The sequence below is a fragment of the Clytia hemisphaerica genome, unplaced genomic scaffold (genome assembly GCF_902728285.1).
Source record: "Clytia hemisphaerica strain Z4C2 unplaced genomic scaffold, Clytia hemisphaerica genome assembly, whole genome shotgun sequence".
Lineage (NCBI taxonomy): Eukaryota > Metazoa > Cnidaria > Hydrozoa > Leptothecata > Clytiidae > Clytia > Clytia hemisphaerica.
Window position 1 is genome coordinate 1,214,593 of NW_027103900.1, and position 16,631 is coordinate 1,231,223.

At 42.1% G+C, this 16,631-nt stretch overlaps 2 protein-coding genes across 6 annotated transcripts; both read right to left on the minus strand.

Annotated features, from left to right (window-relative positions):
* Positions 1–998: 998 nt before the first annotated feature.
* Positions 999–2,446, minus strand: LOC136808773 (basic proline-rich protein-like). Its single transcript, XM_067065311.1, has 4 exons — positions 2,431–2,446; positions 2,082–2,264; positions 1,431–2,035; positions 999–1,031 (listed from the first exon to the last, which is right to left on the minus strand). Exons 1-4 carry the CDS (start codon positions 2,444–2,446, stop codon positions 999–1,001), a joined length of 837 nt encoding a protein of 278 aa, XP_066921412.1.
* LOC136808838 (basic proline-rich protein-like) lies at positions 2,341–15,849 on the minus strand. 5 transcript variants are annotated; one of them, XM_067065395.1, is made up of 5 exons: positions 15,740–15,849; positions 15,201–15,321; positions 14,708–15,055; positions 2,624–3,298; positions 2,341–2,581 (listed from the first exon to the last, which is right to left on the minus strand). In XM_067065395.1, the coding sequence occupies exons 2-5, from the start codon at positions 15,319–15,321 to the stop codon at positions 2,478–2,480; spliced, it is 1,248 nt and encodes a 415-aa protein (XP_066921496.1). In that variant the 5' UTR covers positions 15,740–15,849; the 3' UTR covers positions 2,341–2,477. The 5 variants fall into 5 exon arrangements, with proteins under 5 accessions (XP_066921496.1, XP_066921495.1, XP_066921497.1 ...); XM_067065394.1 differs by lacking the exons at positions 2,341–2,581; positions 2,624–3,298 and adding an exon at positions 3,504–4,755; XM_067065396.1 differs by lacking the exons at positions 2,341–2,581; positions 2,624–3,298 and adding an exon at positions 6,366–7,495.
* Positions 15,850–16,631: the final 782 nt, after the last annotated feature.

Here is a 16,631-nt window from a genome sequence, read left to right on the forward strand (position 1 = left end):
AATATAACTTTATAATTTCATTGGCTCATTCATTTCATTGACATATGAATTTCGATGGCGGATTGGCACATTAAAACTACGGGAGCGAGAGTGGCCAATTCCCATTCACCACCCAAAATCGGACTGGGAAAACGTGTATATACATCTTTTCGAAAGCAGCCACTAATTCGATATCTTTTATGAAAAGGCCAAAGGCTCATTCAAAAACTCGGAGAACATGACAACGACCCAGCAACGTCTACGAAGATGGAGTTCACGAAGAAGCACCAATTTGGCTCTCGACTTTCCCACTCAATGATAGGGGTCAGAGGGGACATAAGCATATATTTTGGATATATTATTAAGATGTGAAACCACTGAGCACAAGACTTACAAAGTCGAAAGGATATCTATGTAGTGTATGGTGGACGATTCGACCTTCAACGTGCATTATGATGCTTTACGGGGCTTTGCTTCATTACGCCACAACATGATATGAGATATCATCATTGTTGATGCCCTGATAGAGGTCTGCATACGTATCAACAACACAATCACCGGATAAGATTTCAAACAAACAAAATAAATCAAGATGAAACAAGTATCGATATTATTTTTCACGTGCATTCTGATGGATTCCATCAAAGAGATAATAAAAACTAAGCTTAAGCTTTTATTATAGTATATTTGATTCCATATAAGAAGGACTCTGTTTATGTTTAAGAATTAGCTGCACTACATAATAGTACCAGTATTAATGAAGTGCATCGGAATTAACGATAAAAGGGAAAAATAAGGAGAAAAAGTACCATGATATGTGCTATGCAAGTTGAACATGACAGTTTTAAGTGATAGTCCAAAAGTCCCCGTGCAATGGTCACCTAAAACACCTGAAACGCCTAGTTTATTTTTGGGGATACAAATATCCTGCAGGATTGAACAATTTTTTACAAGACAAAACATCTGAAAACGAACTACTATTTCCTCCAACCGATGTATGTCCGCTAACTAAATTAGAGTTATGTTGTTTCATATTGTCCGTATTTTGTCATCTAAAGAAAGATAACATTCAAAAGATATGAGGTCTACTCGTTTATTTTGATTTCGGTGGTGTATATAAAATATTAAGTGCGTGAATAATATAAATAGCTAAAAGTTTCTTTTTAGGTCACTATCCTTAAAGTTTACTATGCCTCCTCTTTGAAGCTGTGTGTTAATCACACATGTCTTTGTCAATACAAAAAGCTTCTGCAAAGTAAAGAAATGAGCGCTATCTTTTCTTCAATCAGATTTAAATTTGGCGGTTTTTGCATTTATTCAGGAGTGATCGACTTCATCATGGACCTTCTTGTGGTGCTTGGCTTGTTTCTTGTGTGATCTTTTGTGATGCGATTTTGCTTTACCATTCTTACAACATTTCTTGTTGCACCCACTTATACATTTCTTCTTACACATTCCACATGATGGCATGCACGGAGGTGGTGGTGGTGGACAGACAGCCGCTGGTGCGCAAGGTGGTGGAGGTGGGAGACAAGGGGGTGGTGGTGGTGGTGGAGGAGGGGAGGAGGAGGAGGAGGAGGAGGAGGTGGTGGTGGTGGTGGAGGAGGAGGAGGAGGAGGAGGAGGAGGTGGTGGTGGTGGAGGTGGAGGAGGAGGTGGTGGTGGAGGTGGCGGTGGTGGAGGGATACACGGTGGTGCACAAGGAGCAGCCATCATTGGAGGAGGGGCTGGTAACTGAACATGGGAATCAGGAACACGGATAGAAACTTCACACTGTGGTACTGCGCAAGGAGCCGGCATCGGAGCACAAGGGGGAGCAGCACATGGAACTGGAATTGGCATTGGGGGAGGACATGGGGGAGCACCACATGGAGCACCACCTGGGGGAGGAGCACCACCTGGAGGAGTAGCACCGCCTGGAGGAGGAGCACCGCCTGGAGGAGGAGCCCGCCTGGGGGGAGCACCACCTGGAGGAGGAGCACCGCCTGGAGGAGGAGCACCGCCTGGAGGAGGAGCACCGCCTGGAGGAGGAGCACCGCCTGGAGGAGGAGCACCGCCTGGAGGAGGAGCACCGCAGGACCGCCTGGAGGAGGAGCACCGCGCCTGGAGGAGGAGCACCGCCTGGAGGAGGAGAACCGCCTGGAGGAGGAGCACCACCTGGGGGAGGAGCACCACCTGGTGGAGTGGCACCACCTGGGGGAGGCTTTCCACTTGAGGGAGGGACACCACTACCATCGTCTTTTGGAGGGGCACCGGCGCCACTCTGAGGAGGAGTTGCTGCTGGTCCTAAAAAGGAAGAGAATAGTAAGCATAACGCTGATTACGAATTTTTATGATTATCATTAACATAGACATACCGTGGTGATTTTTACTTTGCTAAGTTATCATTTCTTTGAAAATAAGGGTTTAAATATGCTATTTATTAATTCTTATAAAATAATATGTTAGTCACTAGTTAGTCCATGCATGAAAAAAGAATTTCATTGCTTAAAAGCCAATCTAATCTTTGTGGGACTTCTTGTGAGACTTCTTGCAACATTTCTTATCACAACCAGCCAAACATTTACGTTTGCACATGCCACAAGAAGGAGCCATTGGTGCTGGTGGAGCGCAAGGAGCACAAGGTGGTGGACAGGCAGGGGCAGGTGGAGCACAAGGTGGTGGGCAAGCAGGGGCAGGTGGAGCACAAGGTGGTGGACAGGCAGGAGCTGGTGGAGCGCAAGGTGGTGGGCAGGCAGGGGCAGGTGGGGCACAAGGTGGTGGGCAGGCAGGTGCACATGGCGCTTGACAAGGTGGTGCAGCAGGAGCACAAGGAGGATGTGCACATGGCATAGCAGCAGGCATTGGTTGGGCGCAAGGAGGTTGAGCACAAGGCATTTGTGCAGGCATACAAGGGGGTTGAGCACAGGGCATTTGTGCAGGCATACAAGGAGGTTGAGCACAAGGCATTTGTGCAGGCATACAAGGAGGTTGAGCACAAGGCATTTGTGCAGGCATACAAGGGGGTTGAGCACAGGGCATTTGTGCAGGCATACAACGAGGCTGAGCACAAGGCATTTGTGCAGGCATACAAGGAGGCACAGGCATTTGTGCAGGCATACAAGGAGGTTGAGCACAAGGCATTTGTGCAGGCATACAAGGGGGTTGAGCACAAGGCATTAGTTGTGGCATAGGAGGTGCACATGGCGGGGCGCAGGGTGGAGCACATGGAGGAGACATCGGTGTCATTGGTGGGCAATCAGGTAGAACAGCTGGCATGTCTGGTTGAGCTTTTGGTGGTGGTTTGGAGCCATCGGAAAGAGGAGGTTGAACTCCTGCACCTAGGATCAAAAAAAGAAAGAAAACATGCATACACATAAAATCATGCAAAAACTTTTTTCTTCATCGTGCTTACACAAGGGTTAAACATGAAACAAAGTGAAACATAAGTGATAAAGGACTTGTGAGAAAATAAAACAAAACTTGACCGAAGTTTCAGTCCCGAATTTAAGGTAAGATTTTGGATGTAAATGAAGTGCAACCCTATTGACATCCAAGCAATATATTAATATTTTTACTTTAAAAAAATATATATAGTATATGTATTTTCACAAGTTTTGAAAACTGCTAGACCTATTTATAAACATCGAAATAAAAAATTACGAGCGTGAATGAAACGAACTTTCTATCCATCCGGCCCATGCGTATGTAAATTATATCATGAAGAATCTATTCAAATTCGAAGTTAAGTGTCTGAAAATATGGCTTCGGTTGGTCATGCAACTATGTTGACGATTAATTTAGATGAAGCTAACAGTCTAATCTTTGTGGGATTTCTTGTGAGACTTCTTGCAACATTTCTTATCACAACCAGCCAAACATTTACGTTTGCACATGCCACAAGAAGGAGCCATTGGTGGAGGACATGCTGGGGCACATGGGGCAGCACAAGGTGCGGCTGGAGGTGGTGGCGGTGGAGGTGCAGGGCAAGGGAGCTTAATTTCGGTTGGTTTAGCATGGATGGTAATGGGAGGAGGTGGGCAGGCTGGCGCCGGTGGTGGACATGGTGGAGCACAAGGTGGAGCACAAGCTGGCGCTGGGGGTGGACAAGGAGGTGGGCAGGGTGGTGGGCAGGCTGGTGCAGGTGGGGGACATGGTGGAGGACATGGGGCAGGGCATGGAGCTGGGCATGGAGCTGGGCAAGGGGCAGGACAAGGAGCTGGGCAAGGAGCAGGACATGGAGGTGGACATGGGGCAGGGCATGGAGCTGGGCAAGGAGCAGGACAAGGGGCAGGACATGGGGGAGGGCAAGGAGCAGGACAAGGAGCAGGGCATGGGGGAGGGCATGGAGCAGGACAAGGGGCATGGCATGGTGGTGGACATGGAGGTGGGCATGGAGGAGGACAAGGTGCTAGACAAGGGGCAGCACATGGGGGTGGGCAAGGTGGAGGGCATGGAGCTGGACATGGTGGTGGAGCTGGAGGAGCTGCTTGGCAACCACATTCAGGTAACATCGGGGGAAGAGGTTGGATGGTAAAGGGTCCGCATGGTGGTGGGCATGGAGGAGGAGGTGGTGGTGGCGGAGGTGGTGGTGGGCAGGGTGCTGGTGGAGGGCATGGAGGAGGGGGTGGTGGTGGTGGTGGAGGACAAGCAGGTTTAGGAGGAGGAGGACAACCACAACCTCCAGCACCTCCTGGAGGTGGAGGAGCACCACCTGGAGGAGGAGGAGCACCACCTGGAGGAGAAGGAGCACCACCTGGAGGAGGAGGGGCAGCGGCTGCATCATCTTCACCTTCATCTATGGGTTAGAGAAAAACGAAACATGCAAAAATGTATGCGGTGTGTATGGAACATGCACATGATTATATGAAAAGGTTACTTTGAAATTATTGAAATTACTGATTGGTTAAGTTTTAGTCTTGCTAATAATGTTACGCTTAAGAATTCAGAAAAATATTCAATCAATAAGGTTAATTTAGAAAAGATATTTCCCCATTCGTCAATTATAAGAAGAGACAGACATTACAAGGTGTAATGCAAGGAACGTAAAAGGGTCGCAAGCACCGAAATACCGACACATTTTTCTTGGATTACCGTCAATATCCAAAGCAAAAATTGCTAAAATATGCAGAAAACCGACCGTCACACCGTCGAACCGTACGCCCTCTAACATTGATTGAAGATCAACAAAAATGTTAACATTTAAAGATAGTTTCTAACAATTACTGAAACTTTGATAATACACCAGGTAGATATTTGGGAGATAATAACAATTCCAAAGAAAATAGAGAGATATTTCATCAATTGACAATGTCATTGTAAGATTCTAATCGAATTATATTTCAAATATTCCAAATATTTTTACTTCTAAGTATTGTTTAAATATCAAATCTTCACGAATACAATATAAAAATTCACTATCTAGTATACTATTGACAGCAGACATTTCATAGATTGTTGTATGAAACTGTTTATTCTTTCGGTTATTCATTGTACTCTTTTCCAAATATGAAACCATTAAAGATCGTTTTAAATTCAGAATATTAGAATAAATCTTTCCCTCAAAAAGTTTCATAACAATTAATTGTGTTTCTTGGCAGAGCGTTTGCAACACTTTTTCTTTTGGCAAGCTTTAGTGCACATTCGTTTACAAGATCTACAAGCTTGAGCTGGAGCTTGGATAGGGTATTGTGGGCAGCCCATTGGCATTTGTTGACATCCAGCAGGGAGTTGAGGCATACATGTAGCTGGAGGAGCACATCCTGTTGGTGGAGGCATGGGGTAACATCCTGGTCGTGGTTGACATGAAGGTTGTGGCATCATAGGCATTGGAGCTGGCATCTGTGGCATCATCATAGGTATTTGCTGTCCACAACCAACTGGCATTGGACCGCATCCAGCTGGCATCTGTGGCATACAACCGGCTCCTTGCATCATACAGCCAGCTGGCATTTGTGGCATACATCCAGGTTGTGGCATACAGGGGTTCTGCATCATGGGGATAAGCATGGTAGGTTCACACCATGGAGGTGAAGGGGCACATCCCATTGGTAACTGTGGCATACAACCCATCTGATTACATTGCATTTGTGGCGCACATTCAGGTCTTGGGGGTGGGCAAGGGCGTTTAGGGGCGGCGGTAGGGGCTGGCGCAACTGACCCATCGCTGATTGGTGGCATTAACCCTAATAAACGAAAAGAAAAGAGATTTTGTTGTTAGTTTTGTTTGTCGTGTGAGGTATGTAGTGTGTTGAAAAAATGCAAACTAACCCATTTGAGTTTTTAATTAGATTCCTCTGTAGACTTTTCTGTAAAGTGAAGGTGTGTATGTTTTTTTTAATTTGTTTATTTAGGGTCAAATACCGGCCAATCAGTTAAAGGGATAATAAGATCGAGTACATTTTGAAATTTGTTTGATTACGTTGTTATTTCATTGGTCTACAAGTTTTTAAATAAACTAGTCAAATCTATCTACAATTGATTATAAAAATCAAAATATTTAAAAATTTTAAAGAAGCTTGACAAAATTCCAATGCTTTACAAATTTGCTGTAATCCGTAGTTACCAGAATCTCTTGTTGCGATAAGAGAAATATTTAAGTTATAATATTTTTAGCCTTGGTAATAATAATTCACTCCTTATAGCATTCGCCCTGAAATTATCAGGTATTTTCAATTAGACGTCCATCTGAAACTTATCAAAATTTGCTATAAAACTCTAACTAAATTGATCAATCTAAATTAGTCCCTAAAGGTTGTTAATAATAATGTCTATTTTTAGTCCAGGCTTTTTATGACGTCATCTAATGATGTCGTTTGCGGTGTTGATTTATACAATGTCGTCGTCATCTGACGACGTCGTTTCAACGTCATTGTTGTCATCCTCGTTGGTTTTAACAAATTTGGAAACATGAGGTTGGCTTTTGGATTTGTCTGAAGAGACAGCAGCAAAACCTTTCTTCGTCGTTTCAACGCTGGAAGAAGCCTCTTTCGATTTAATTGTGTTTGTAGGTTCCGTTTCTAAGTCAAAAATATTGTCCTTATCTGCTTTCTCCAGTGAATTTTCAGTATCCTTGACGGAAGGTTTATTTTCCACGGCTGCTGCTGATGAGCTTTTCTGCAATGTTATAGGTACCATCTTCGCAGGGGATGGAGCAACGACGATTTTAGGGGCTACCACTGTTGTGTTCTTGGAAGCAACTACATGCTTCTTAGCTGGACATGGGTTGGGTGAGCAGGCGTCATTGATACCATACTGCATTGGGTAAGGTAGTGGAGCTGGTGGTGGAGGAGCTACAGGCTTGGAGGTGTTGACTGGCACCATCATCAACTGCATAGGAGGTGGAGGCACCTGTACTGATGGGTAGCAACACCAATCATAGCATCCAGGAGCACATTCTTGAGGACATGGCTCAGGACAGTATCTTGGTTCGTTGTAGCCCATTTCAAATGGGTCTGGTGTAGGTCCAGGCAACATATGGCCACCCGCTAACTGTGGTGGTGAGTAAGGGTCAGGCGTGGGTGCCAGCGCTTGTGGAGCTGTAGAAGAAGAGAAAAGACAACTAGATGCATTTGCATTCTACTTTTGTTTATAAGGCTGAAAATGTTTTGTTGAAATTTTTATGAAAGGAAAGTGGTGCTGCACTTTATCAGTTTAGTTTTTTTTTACGAAATATTAAACGTGAAAGATTTTGTATGAATTTTTTTGGTGTTTGTGTATGTTTTAAAGTAAGAATGCAAGCTAGTTCTCTCTTCTCCCTTCATAAAAATAACCACAAAATTGTACTGCGTTAAGCTTTGCTTTTTATCAAGAGAAGTGTTGCAAACGCAGTGAAATACAAGATTCCTTTGGATAATGAATAATGATAATAAAATAGAAATCCAGTCAAAAAAAATTAACAATGAAACTTTGTTTGATGTTGATGTTTGAAGTTTTTCATGCTTTTAATTAAAATAGGGGTAACCATAGATTTATAAAGCCCGAAGGGCTAGATGTAAAACTTTTGCTGAAAGTGAACTTTTGCTGAAAAGTGAGCCGTGGTTAGGTAGGAAATCCTAAGTCACGTGACATTACAATAGAATTTCAGCGATTGACCAATCAGAAGCTTCGCGGGTTTTCGAAATCAATAGCAACAATATTTTTTCCGATATTCACTTCTTTTTGCCTGCGATGGCTTAAAGCCTGACATCTAGCCCTTCGGGTTTTATAAATCTATGGGAGTAACCTAAAGATTTTGGAAAGTCTAAACGACAATAAGATTTTACCATGAATAAAGAACGGGGTCCCAGTAGGTCTGTGAGAAGGGGATGTCCTAATCAATCGGCCTTTTACGCCAGCCTTTAAAAGGACCAATATGGTAGCAACATTCGGTTCAAAGTTTAATCTATTACTTTAAGGGACCTTTAAGGCTGAAGCAAACGTTCTCATAAAAAACCTTGATTATTGGGCGTATAAGTCGATGGGTCGATTTTCCCGATTCTAAATTCATGAGAAAAAAATTGGTAAACATTTCAAGTTATTACCTCTTTCAAATAAAAACATAAAAAGATTCAAAGAATTCCACTCTAAAATAATTTGACGAATTTGAAACCATATTTCGAGGAAAAAATCTAGCGTAATTTCTCTTTTAAATCTAGAAATATATTGGACTTAATAATTCTTTGTCACGAATTTTTGTTAAAATCGAGAATTTGCGAAATCAAGAGAAAAAAAATAATTAACACAATAATTTTTTTTTAAATCAAGAAACATATTTGATGCAACAATTTTTTCAAACAAAACAATCTTTTCAAATCGAGAAAAATATTTGACCAAACAATTTTTTTAAATCGAGCAAAATATTTGACGCAACAATTTTTTCAAATCGAGAAAAACATTTGACACAACAATCTCTTCAAATCGAGAAAAATATTTGACACAACAATCTTTTAAATCGAGCAAAATATTTGACGCAACAATTTTTTCAAATCGAGAAAAACATTTGACACAACAATCTCTTCAAATCGAGAAAAATATTTGACACAACAATCTTTTAAATCGAGAAAAATATTTGACGCAACAATCTTTTCAAATCGAGAAAAATATTTGACACAACAATCTTTTAAATCGAGAAAAATACAGTATTTGACGCAACAGTTTTTTCAAATCGAGAAAAATATTTGACACGACAATCTTTTAAATCGAGAAAAGTATTTGACACAACAATTTTTTCAAATTGAGAAAATTATTCGAGGCAACAATTTTTTCAAATCGAAGAAAAATTTAACACAAAATTATTTTCAAATCGGAAGTTAAAATTCAAAACGTGTCTCTATGCAAAAATCACAACGAAAGTAGTTTTTTTTTTGAAGGCCTTCAATTTTCCTTTTAAACTTTAGGGGTGTAAGCTAGATTTGGCAATTTACTAAAAAGTTTTTGTAGCAATGCTTTGAAGTAACAATTCATACTGCTGACCTTTCTGGTCAGGAAAGACATTGAAACTTTTAGAATGGCATTAAGGGGTTTTATCAAGGACATGAAAACAAAAATAAACAAGGTTGACCTACCGGGATTGAAAAAAACTTAAGCTTCGGTTATTTTCTTTTGAATGAACACATTTCCGAAAAGTATGGAAAAAAATTATGGCTAAAATAGATTTTCCCTCAAAAGCTTTTTTGAATAAGTTGGTCGAAAATGTCCTTCAAATGTCAATAATTTACAACAGTAAAAAATCGACGAGGTACAGAGGTATAAAAACAAAGATTTCATAATACTGTTGAGTTGCTTCTTCAGTTGAACAAATTTCCGCTAAAAACTATCATTTTTGGACTTAAGAAAAGCAAGGAAGAAAAGAGAAGCGTGCATACTCGATGATATTTTGAAAACTTTGTTTAATAGAGACTTTAGAAGTGTTGAACCATCCATCACATTTTCATCTCTGACTATGCTTTTATATCGTTTACACTCGGTGCAAAAGCCAGATATAGGTAGGTATAAGGTTATTTAATTCAATGTAGTTGCAAAAAATAATGATGTGATGAATAGCTATGGGCGTTTCTAAATGGAGGGAAGAGAAGCCCAAGTGCTTCGGGATAAACCTAGAGTGGACTAAAAAGTTGAGAAGAAAATATTTTTGTGTTATGTCACTAAATGGTTTTGAAAGAGTCTCATTGCGTTATTATGTCATAGGTCATTTGTATGGATATGAAAACGTGTCCGTTCCTTGGGTGTCCACCCGTGTCCACCCGAAGCACTTGCGCCCAAAAGAAGTCATCAAAAATCATATGTATTAAAATTCAAATCAACTTTCTTGCAGAAAAAAAATATTTACTTTTAACAAAAAAATAATTATATTGTTTAAAACTCTATATCATGGTAAAAAAAGGTTGACATTCCACATTGTGTTTGGTTGAAGTTGGCATCATAGATAAGCGAGTGAGAATTTAATGATGTTTCTTAGCCTTCTTGGTCTTTGCGGATTTTTTGCAGCATTTCTTGGCTTGACATGCTTTTGTGCAGTGTTTCTTACACATTCCACAGGGGGACATTGGCATGGGCATTGGTGGGGCACATCCGGCTGCCATTGGGGCACATCCGGCGGGCATTTGTGGGGCACAGGCGGCACCTTGACATCCAACTGGTGGAGCCATTGGGGCACATCCTGGTTGTGGGGCACATGGGGCGGGCATAGCGGGCATGGCTGGCATTGGTGGGGCACATCCGGCTGGCATTGGGGCGCATCCGGCGGGCATTTGTGGGGCACAAGCGGCTCCCATGCATCCCATTGGTGGGGCCATTGGGGCACATCCCGGTGCTGGCATACATGGGTCAGCAACTGGGGCACAGGCTGGGGCAGGCATACAGTCTAATGGTGGTGGAGCACCGGCTGGTGGACATTCATCGCAGACAGGTTTTGGTGCTGGTTTAGGTGGAGGTGGAGGAGGTGGGGCCATTCCTATTTAATGAAGAAAAAGTTTTTTTGATGTGATTGTGAGAATGTTTTTGTTTGTTTGGTATATGTGTTTTAGAGGGTTTTTATAAAATGGTAGAAAAAGAATTAATGTTGTTTCCGCTTGTGTTTTGAGGTTTTCTTGGTTGATTTTTTATGCTTTTTACAGCAGCGCCGATGACATTTTGGGCCACAAGTACTTCCACAACCGGAAGGACACGCAGGGGACTTAGCTCCGGGACAAGGGGCAGCTCCAGCTTGACCACAAGGCATCTGTTGTTGCATGCAGGGCGGCAATGGACATGTGACAAGGAATGAATCTGGACTTTGGAATTGCACAGGGACTGGAGGAGGAGTCGGCATTTTGCTTGCTTCAAGTTCTGCTGGTGTGCAGGAACCAGGGGCAGGACAAGGAGGAGGGGGAGGAGGGGGCATCATTTGAGGGAAACACATTGGAGGTAAGGCAGCACATCCTGATGGGTATTGTGGCATGCAGTTAAGGCACCCTGGAGTGAAGGAAGGGGCACAACCAGGTTGGGGGGTGCACATGGCACCCTGTTGTTGGGCACAAGATGGGTCAGATTGGCAACTACTATCAGAAGGATCACACTGGTTACATTTCGAAGGTGGTGGTGGTGGTGTTTGTGGTGGAGGCTCATCAAATCCTAAAAATGTCGATCTCATAATGAGGAAGGCTGTCTATCTACACTAAGTTCAAAGGATGTTAAGGAATTCAATGTTTGTTTTTGTGAGATTTCTTGGTGGATTTTTTACAGCATCTTTTGGGACAATGAGGAGCACAATGGCGACGACAAGAAGCACATGAAGGTTGAGCCATGCAGGGTGGTTTAGCGCAGGCTGGGGTGGCTGCCATGGGTGGAGCACATGGAGGCTGAGCACAAGGCATAGCAGCAGGCATTGCAGGGGCACAAGGTGGTTGGGCGCAGGGGGCGGCCATTGGCATTGGGGCAGCAGCACAGGGAGGCTGGGCACATGGCATAGCAGCAGGCATTGCAGGGGCACAAGGTGGTCGTGCGCAGGGTGCAGCCATTTGCATGGCTGGAGCACAAGGAGGCTGGGCGCATGGAGCAGACATTGGCATTGGAGCAGAAGCACATGGGGGTTGGGCACAAGCAGCAGACATTGGCATAGGGGCAGCAGCACAGGGAGGTTGGGCACAGGGTGCAGCCATAGGGGCTTGCATACAAGGCGGCTGGGCGCATGGCATAGCAGCAGGCATGCATGGAGGTTGAGCACATGGTAGTGGCATATTCATGATCATTTCATGCATGGTCAAATTCTCTTGCTTAGGTTTTTCTGTTGGGGTTGGGATCTCTTCAGCACTACAAGCACCAGGAGGGAGACACTGTGGCATAGGGGTGGCTTGAGGGCATTGTGGTGGGAGGTTGCATCCTGCTGCTGGTTGAGCAGGCATACATCGAACAAGACCTGGTGCACACACAGAAGGGGCGGCAGCTGGCATGCAACTAGGGGGTGGTTGACACATAGGAGCTGATGCTGGCATACAAGGAGGTTGGGCGCATGGCATAGCAGCAGGCATAGCTGGAGCGCATGGTGGTTGGGCACAAGGTGCAGCCATTGGCATCGGTGGGGCGCAAGGGGGTTGAGCACAAGGTGCAGCCATTGGCAATGGTGGAGCGCAAGGGGGTTGGGCACAAGGTGCAGCCATTGGCATTGGTGGAGCGCAAGGGGGTTGGGCACAAGGTGCAGCCATTGGCATTGCAGGGGCGCAAGGGGGTTGGGCACAAGGTGCAGCCATTGGCATTGCAGGGGCGCAAGGGGGTTGGGCACAGGGTGCAGCCATTGGCATTGGGGGTGGCATAGGAGGCATACATGGGGGCTCGGCACATGGAGGTGGTCCGTTGTATCTATTTAAGGCCGGATGTCCACTGCAACAAAAGTCATGGCAAGCTGGAGCACATTGTGGGTCGCAATCACCAGGGCACAAACGTAATGAAGGGGCCACTGGATTTGCGGGTGGTGGAGCGGCGCCTAGATATAGGAAGGACCGTTTCATTCAGTCAGTCAGTTTGTGTGTATGTATGTATTTTACTGGTCATGGTCTCAGTAGTTTTAGAAACAAAAGTGAAAGATACTAAGGAGGTTTTATCTTTTCAAAACGGGTGTTTTTAATTCCCCCAAATGACCCAGGGAAACAACATTAAATCTTTATCACAGGGGTGCTTTAAGGGTGAAAAATAAATGACTAATTTCAAGGGACGATTTCGTGTCGCGCATGGCATAACAACTAAAAACATTCTCACATCGATAGGTATTATGGTGGGGACAGTGAACTTAAGAAAATAAAAAAAAGACAACTTCGATTTTCGATATTAGCCATTCACTTTTCATATGGACATCAACAAAAAAGAATAAAAGTTAAGCATCTGATAAGGGCAAAAAGACATGCATTTTTTAAACTCGACATACTATCAGAAATCTAGTCATTTTTTGGTCTGGTTCGTGCAAAAATGTTATTACAGCAAAAAAGAAAATTTCTTTTAGATATTGCTCGTTTCTCTTACGTACTACAATCATGGTCGAAATATATTGAGATTTTAGTGTATTTTAACGTTTTTCAGAATTTAAAGTTCTAGCGAGAATTGCTATTTTAGCACTTCCACTTTCTTTCATTGTATCTTTCGATTCTGGAGTGGTTCGATGGTTTCTATAATCCAAGCCTTATTGGAGCAAATTCGAGCTTTTAAATCCTGAGATCCAGAGTCTTTTGTTAAAACTCACAGTTAAAACTGTACTTTCCAACTGTTATTTAACGCGCTTAAAAATCATCTGTGGTGTTTAAAATTTCGCAAAGAAATCCCCTTGTCTCATATTTTGTCCATGATTGTAGTTTCAAGCTTTCAAAGTTTGTTTATTATTGTTCCCGGTAATAACCGGGAGGGCACATTGCTATACATTGTATTATTGTTTTATTGAGTTTTTAAAAATTTCACAAGGTTTTTCAAAGGGAATCTTTTCAACTTAATTTTCTACACTTTGCTATGCTTAACTTTTATTCAAGTTTTGTGAATTCGAATTTCTTTAGGTAAATGCAATGAAAACCACTGAAAATTTTAAAAAGGTTTACCCACTCTGAAATATTCTAACCCGATAAATTCATTTTCTACTTGTATTGAGACAGATTGAGAATCAATAATCTTGTATTAAATTTTACGTTTTCTTTTGGTTTCACTGCATTTACTTTTTTAAAGAAATAAATTAGACACTTACAGAAATAATCATGAAAGATGATGTGCATGAATTATCCCCAGTCCTCTAAAATTACCCTTGACTTTTTATTTATTCTGGCTTGAACCAACTTTAATCCAAAGAATACCAGACGATAGGGCATTTCAGAGGACTAGGAAAAACTCTACTATCCTTAAACTAGTTCTACAACCTTCATGGCTCAACCTGCATGGCTTAACCTTCAAGTTAGATTTAATTACTACGTGTTTTAAGAAAATGATAATAAGAATAAAGAACCGTGCTTTATCTATACCCTCATGCATGATAATTTTAATCATAATAGATTATCGACGAGATGAGAAGTCAGAGCAAATGTTAGCCAGCACACTGATTCAAGCCTTATGGGCCGTAGAGGTGAGTACAAACTTTAGCGAGGTGGAAAATGTGCACTTGAAATGTTTAACTTGTATTACGCGAAGCTTCCGAATTTTGATTTATTTGCTGACCAACTTTATCGCTCTGACTTCAAATCTCCCACAAAGAGACGTAAAAGATCCCACTAATGATAGTCAACTTCAATAAAGGTGATGATGATAATTTAAGGGAGACTTACCACTGGCACTGCCTTCTTCTTCTTCTTCAGCTGGTGGAGGTGCACCAGGTGCTGGTGGTTGTCCTGGGAGAGGTTGTTGTGGTTGCTCAAGATTGTCAGCAACACCGTTACCGTCCAAATCATTTGGGTTGATTGGAGGTTGTCCTGGTTGTTGTCCTGGTTGTTGTGGAGCACCTCCTGCACCTGGTTTTGGGGCAGCTGCGGGTGGAGCAGCAGCATCATCTTCATCATCAGCACCGGCTGCTGGTGGGGCGCCTCCTGCTGGTGGAGCATCTCCGGCTGGTGGGGCGGCGGCATCATCTGGGGCTGGGGCATCTCCTTCAGGTGCTGGTGGGTCTTGTGGGAGGGCTGTTAATAGAAAATACATAAATTAGAAAACTGAGCCCTAATAAGCGAAAAAGGGTATTTAGAGCATGGACAAAAAGCAATCCACTCAGACTAGTGATATCAGATTTTAAAAGTGCTATTTGAGATAGATGGCAATGAAACTTACCCGCTTTTTTGTGTTTGATGTGTGTTTTCTTGTGTTTCTTGTGCTTGATGGCTTTTGCGTCCAATTGGACGAAAAGGATAAGACCGCAAAGGGCCAACGTTAACAACACACGACCGTTCATCTAGAGATAAACGAAGAAGACATTAAAATAAGATACTAGGATCTTAACAAGTAATAGAGGGTTAACGATGATGCTTGCAAAACCAAGAATATCAAAATTTCATTGCTCTTGGGAAGTAGGAGAATAGAACAAGACCATTTTAAATTTCACCTCCATAAAATATTTGCCAAACACAAAATAAATTTAGATAGTTTTCTGGTAATTCTGGCTGAAACTTTTTCATATTCTTGGTTGCAATCAGACAATTTCAAACAAAAAGCAAGTTTTATAAACTTTAAACTGTCCAGTGTATTCTACATTCATTGGATATGCTTTTTCGCCAAATACACTTACAATATTCAAACCAAATAACACAAAGAAATGCCAGAAAATAACAAAAATATCACAAAAGATTTCGAGAAATATTTAAAATACTCACTCTGTGTTTTCCTATAACTATAAGTCGTATGGAAATGGTGGAAGATTCGGAAACTAAGATGGGTTGAAGCGTATCATCTGATCATTCAAAGATCATTGATTGCGTTATGCCTAAATTAATAAACAAACAAAAACAATCAGGGGGTTACGTTGGTGTATTATAAAGTGTAAATGGATAGAAACAATACCCCCTGAATAGTTTATTGAAGATCATTTCCATTGTTTGATATGTTACGCATGGCTGATTATTGTTTCCAATGTTTTTCCTTGTAACGCTTGAATGATTTTCGAACGAAAAACGACCAACTTGCATGCAGAGATAAAGCAAAACTTACCCACACAGTCAAGCTGAGGAATCAAAGAAGCAAATACTAGCTTGTAGCGGACTCCTTTGTTTAAAAACTTCTGAGAAAATCACCTTCAATAACAGCAACCCTCCAGGTGAAACAATGGGAGATAGATCCAAGAAAGCTAAAACTCAACACCTATTGGGCATTATTAACAAATAAAACAACAAACACACTTTAGGAATAAACAGACGATTAAACTTAAACAAACAGACAAACAAATTTATCACCATTTTGAAACGATTTATAAAAAACAAACACTCAATTCTTGATCCGTTAGTGGATTTTGAACAGGATAAGAATTAAACAATGGGTATTCAACCATGAACAATACAATAATGCAAAAGCTTTTTTTACCTTTGAAAGTTTGGGAGCATCATTAAAACAACACCAACCGAGAAATAAGCCGAGGGTCAGCCACAGGGTCTCAGTGTGCGTGATAAGATCATTTTAAAGTTTCTTTGTATATGCAATCTTTCTTTCATTGGCCAAAACGTGGAATATTCAATTCAACAAATCATGAAGCAAGTGACTTTTTAATCGAAG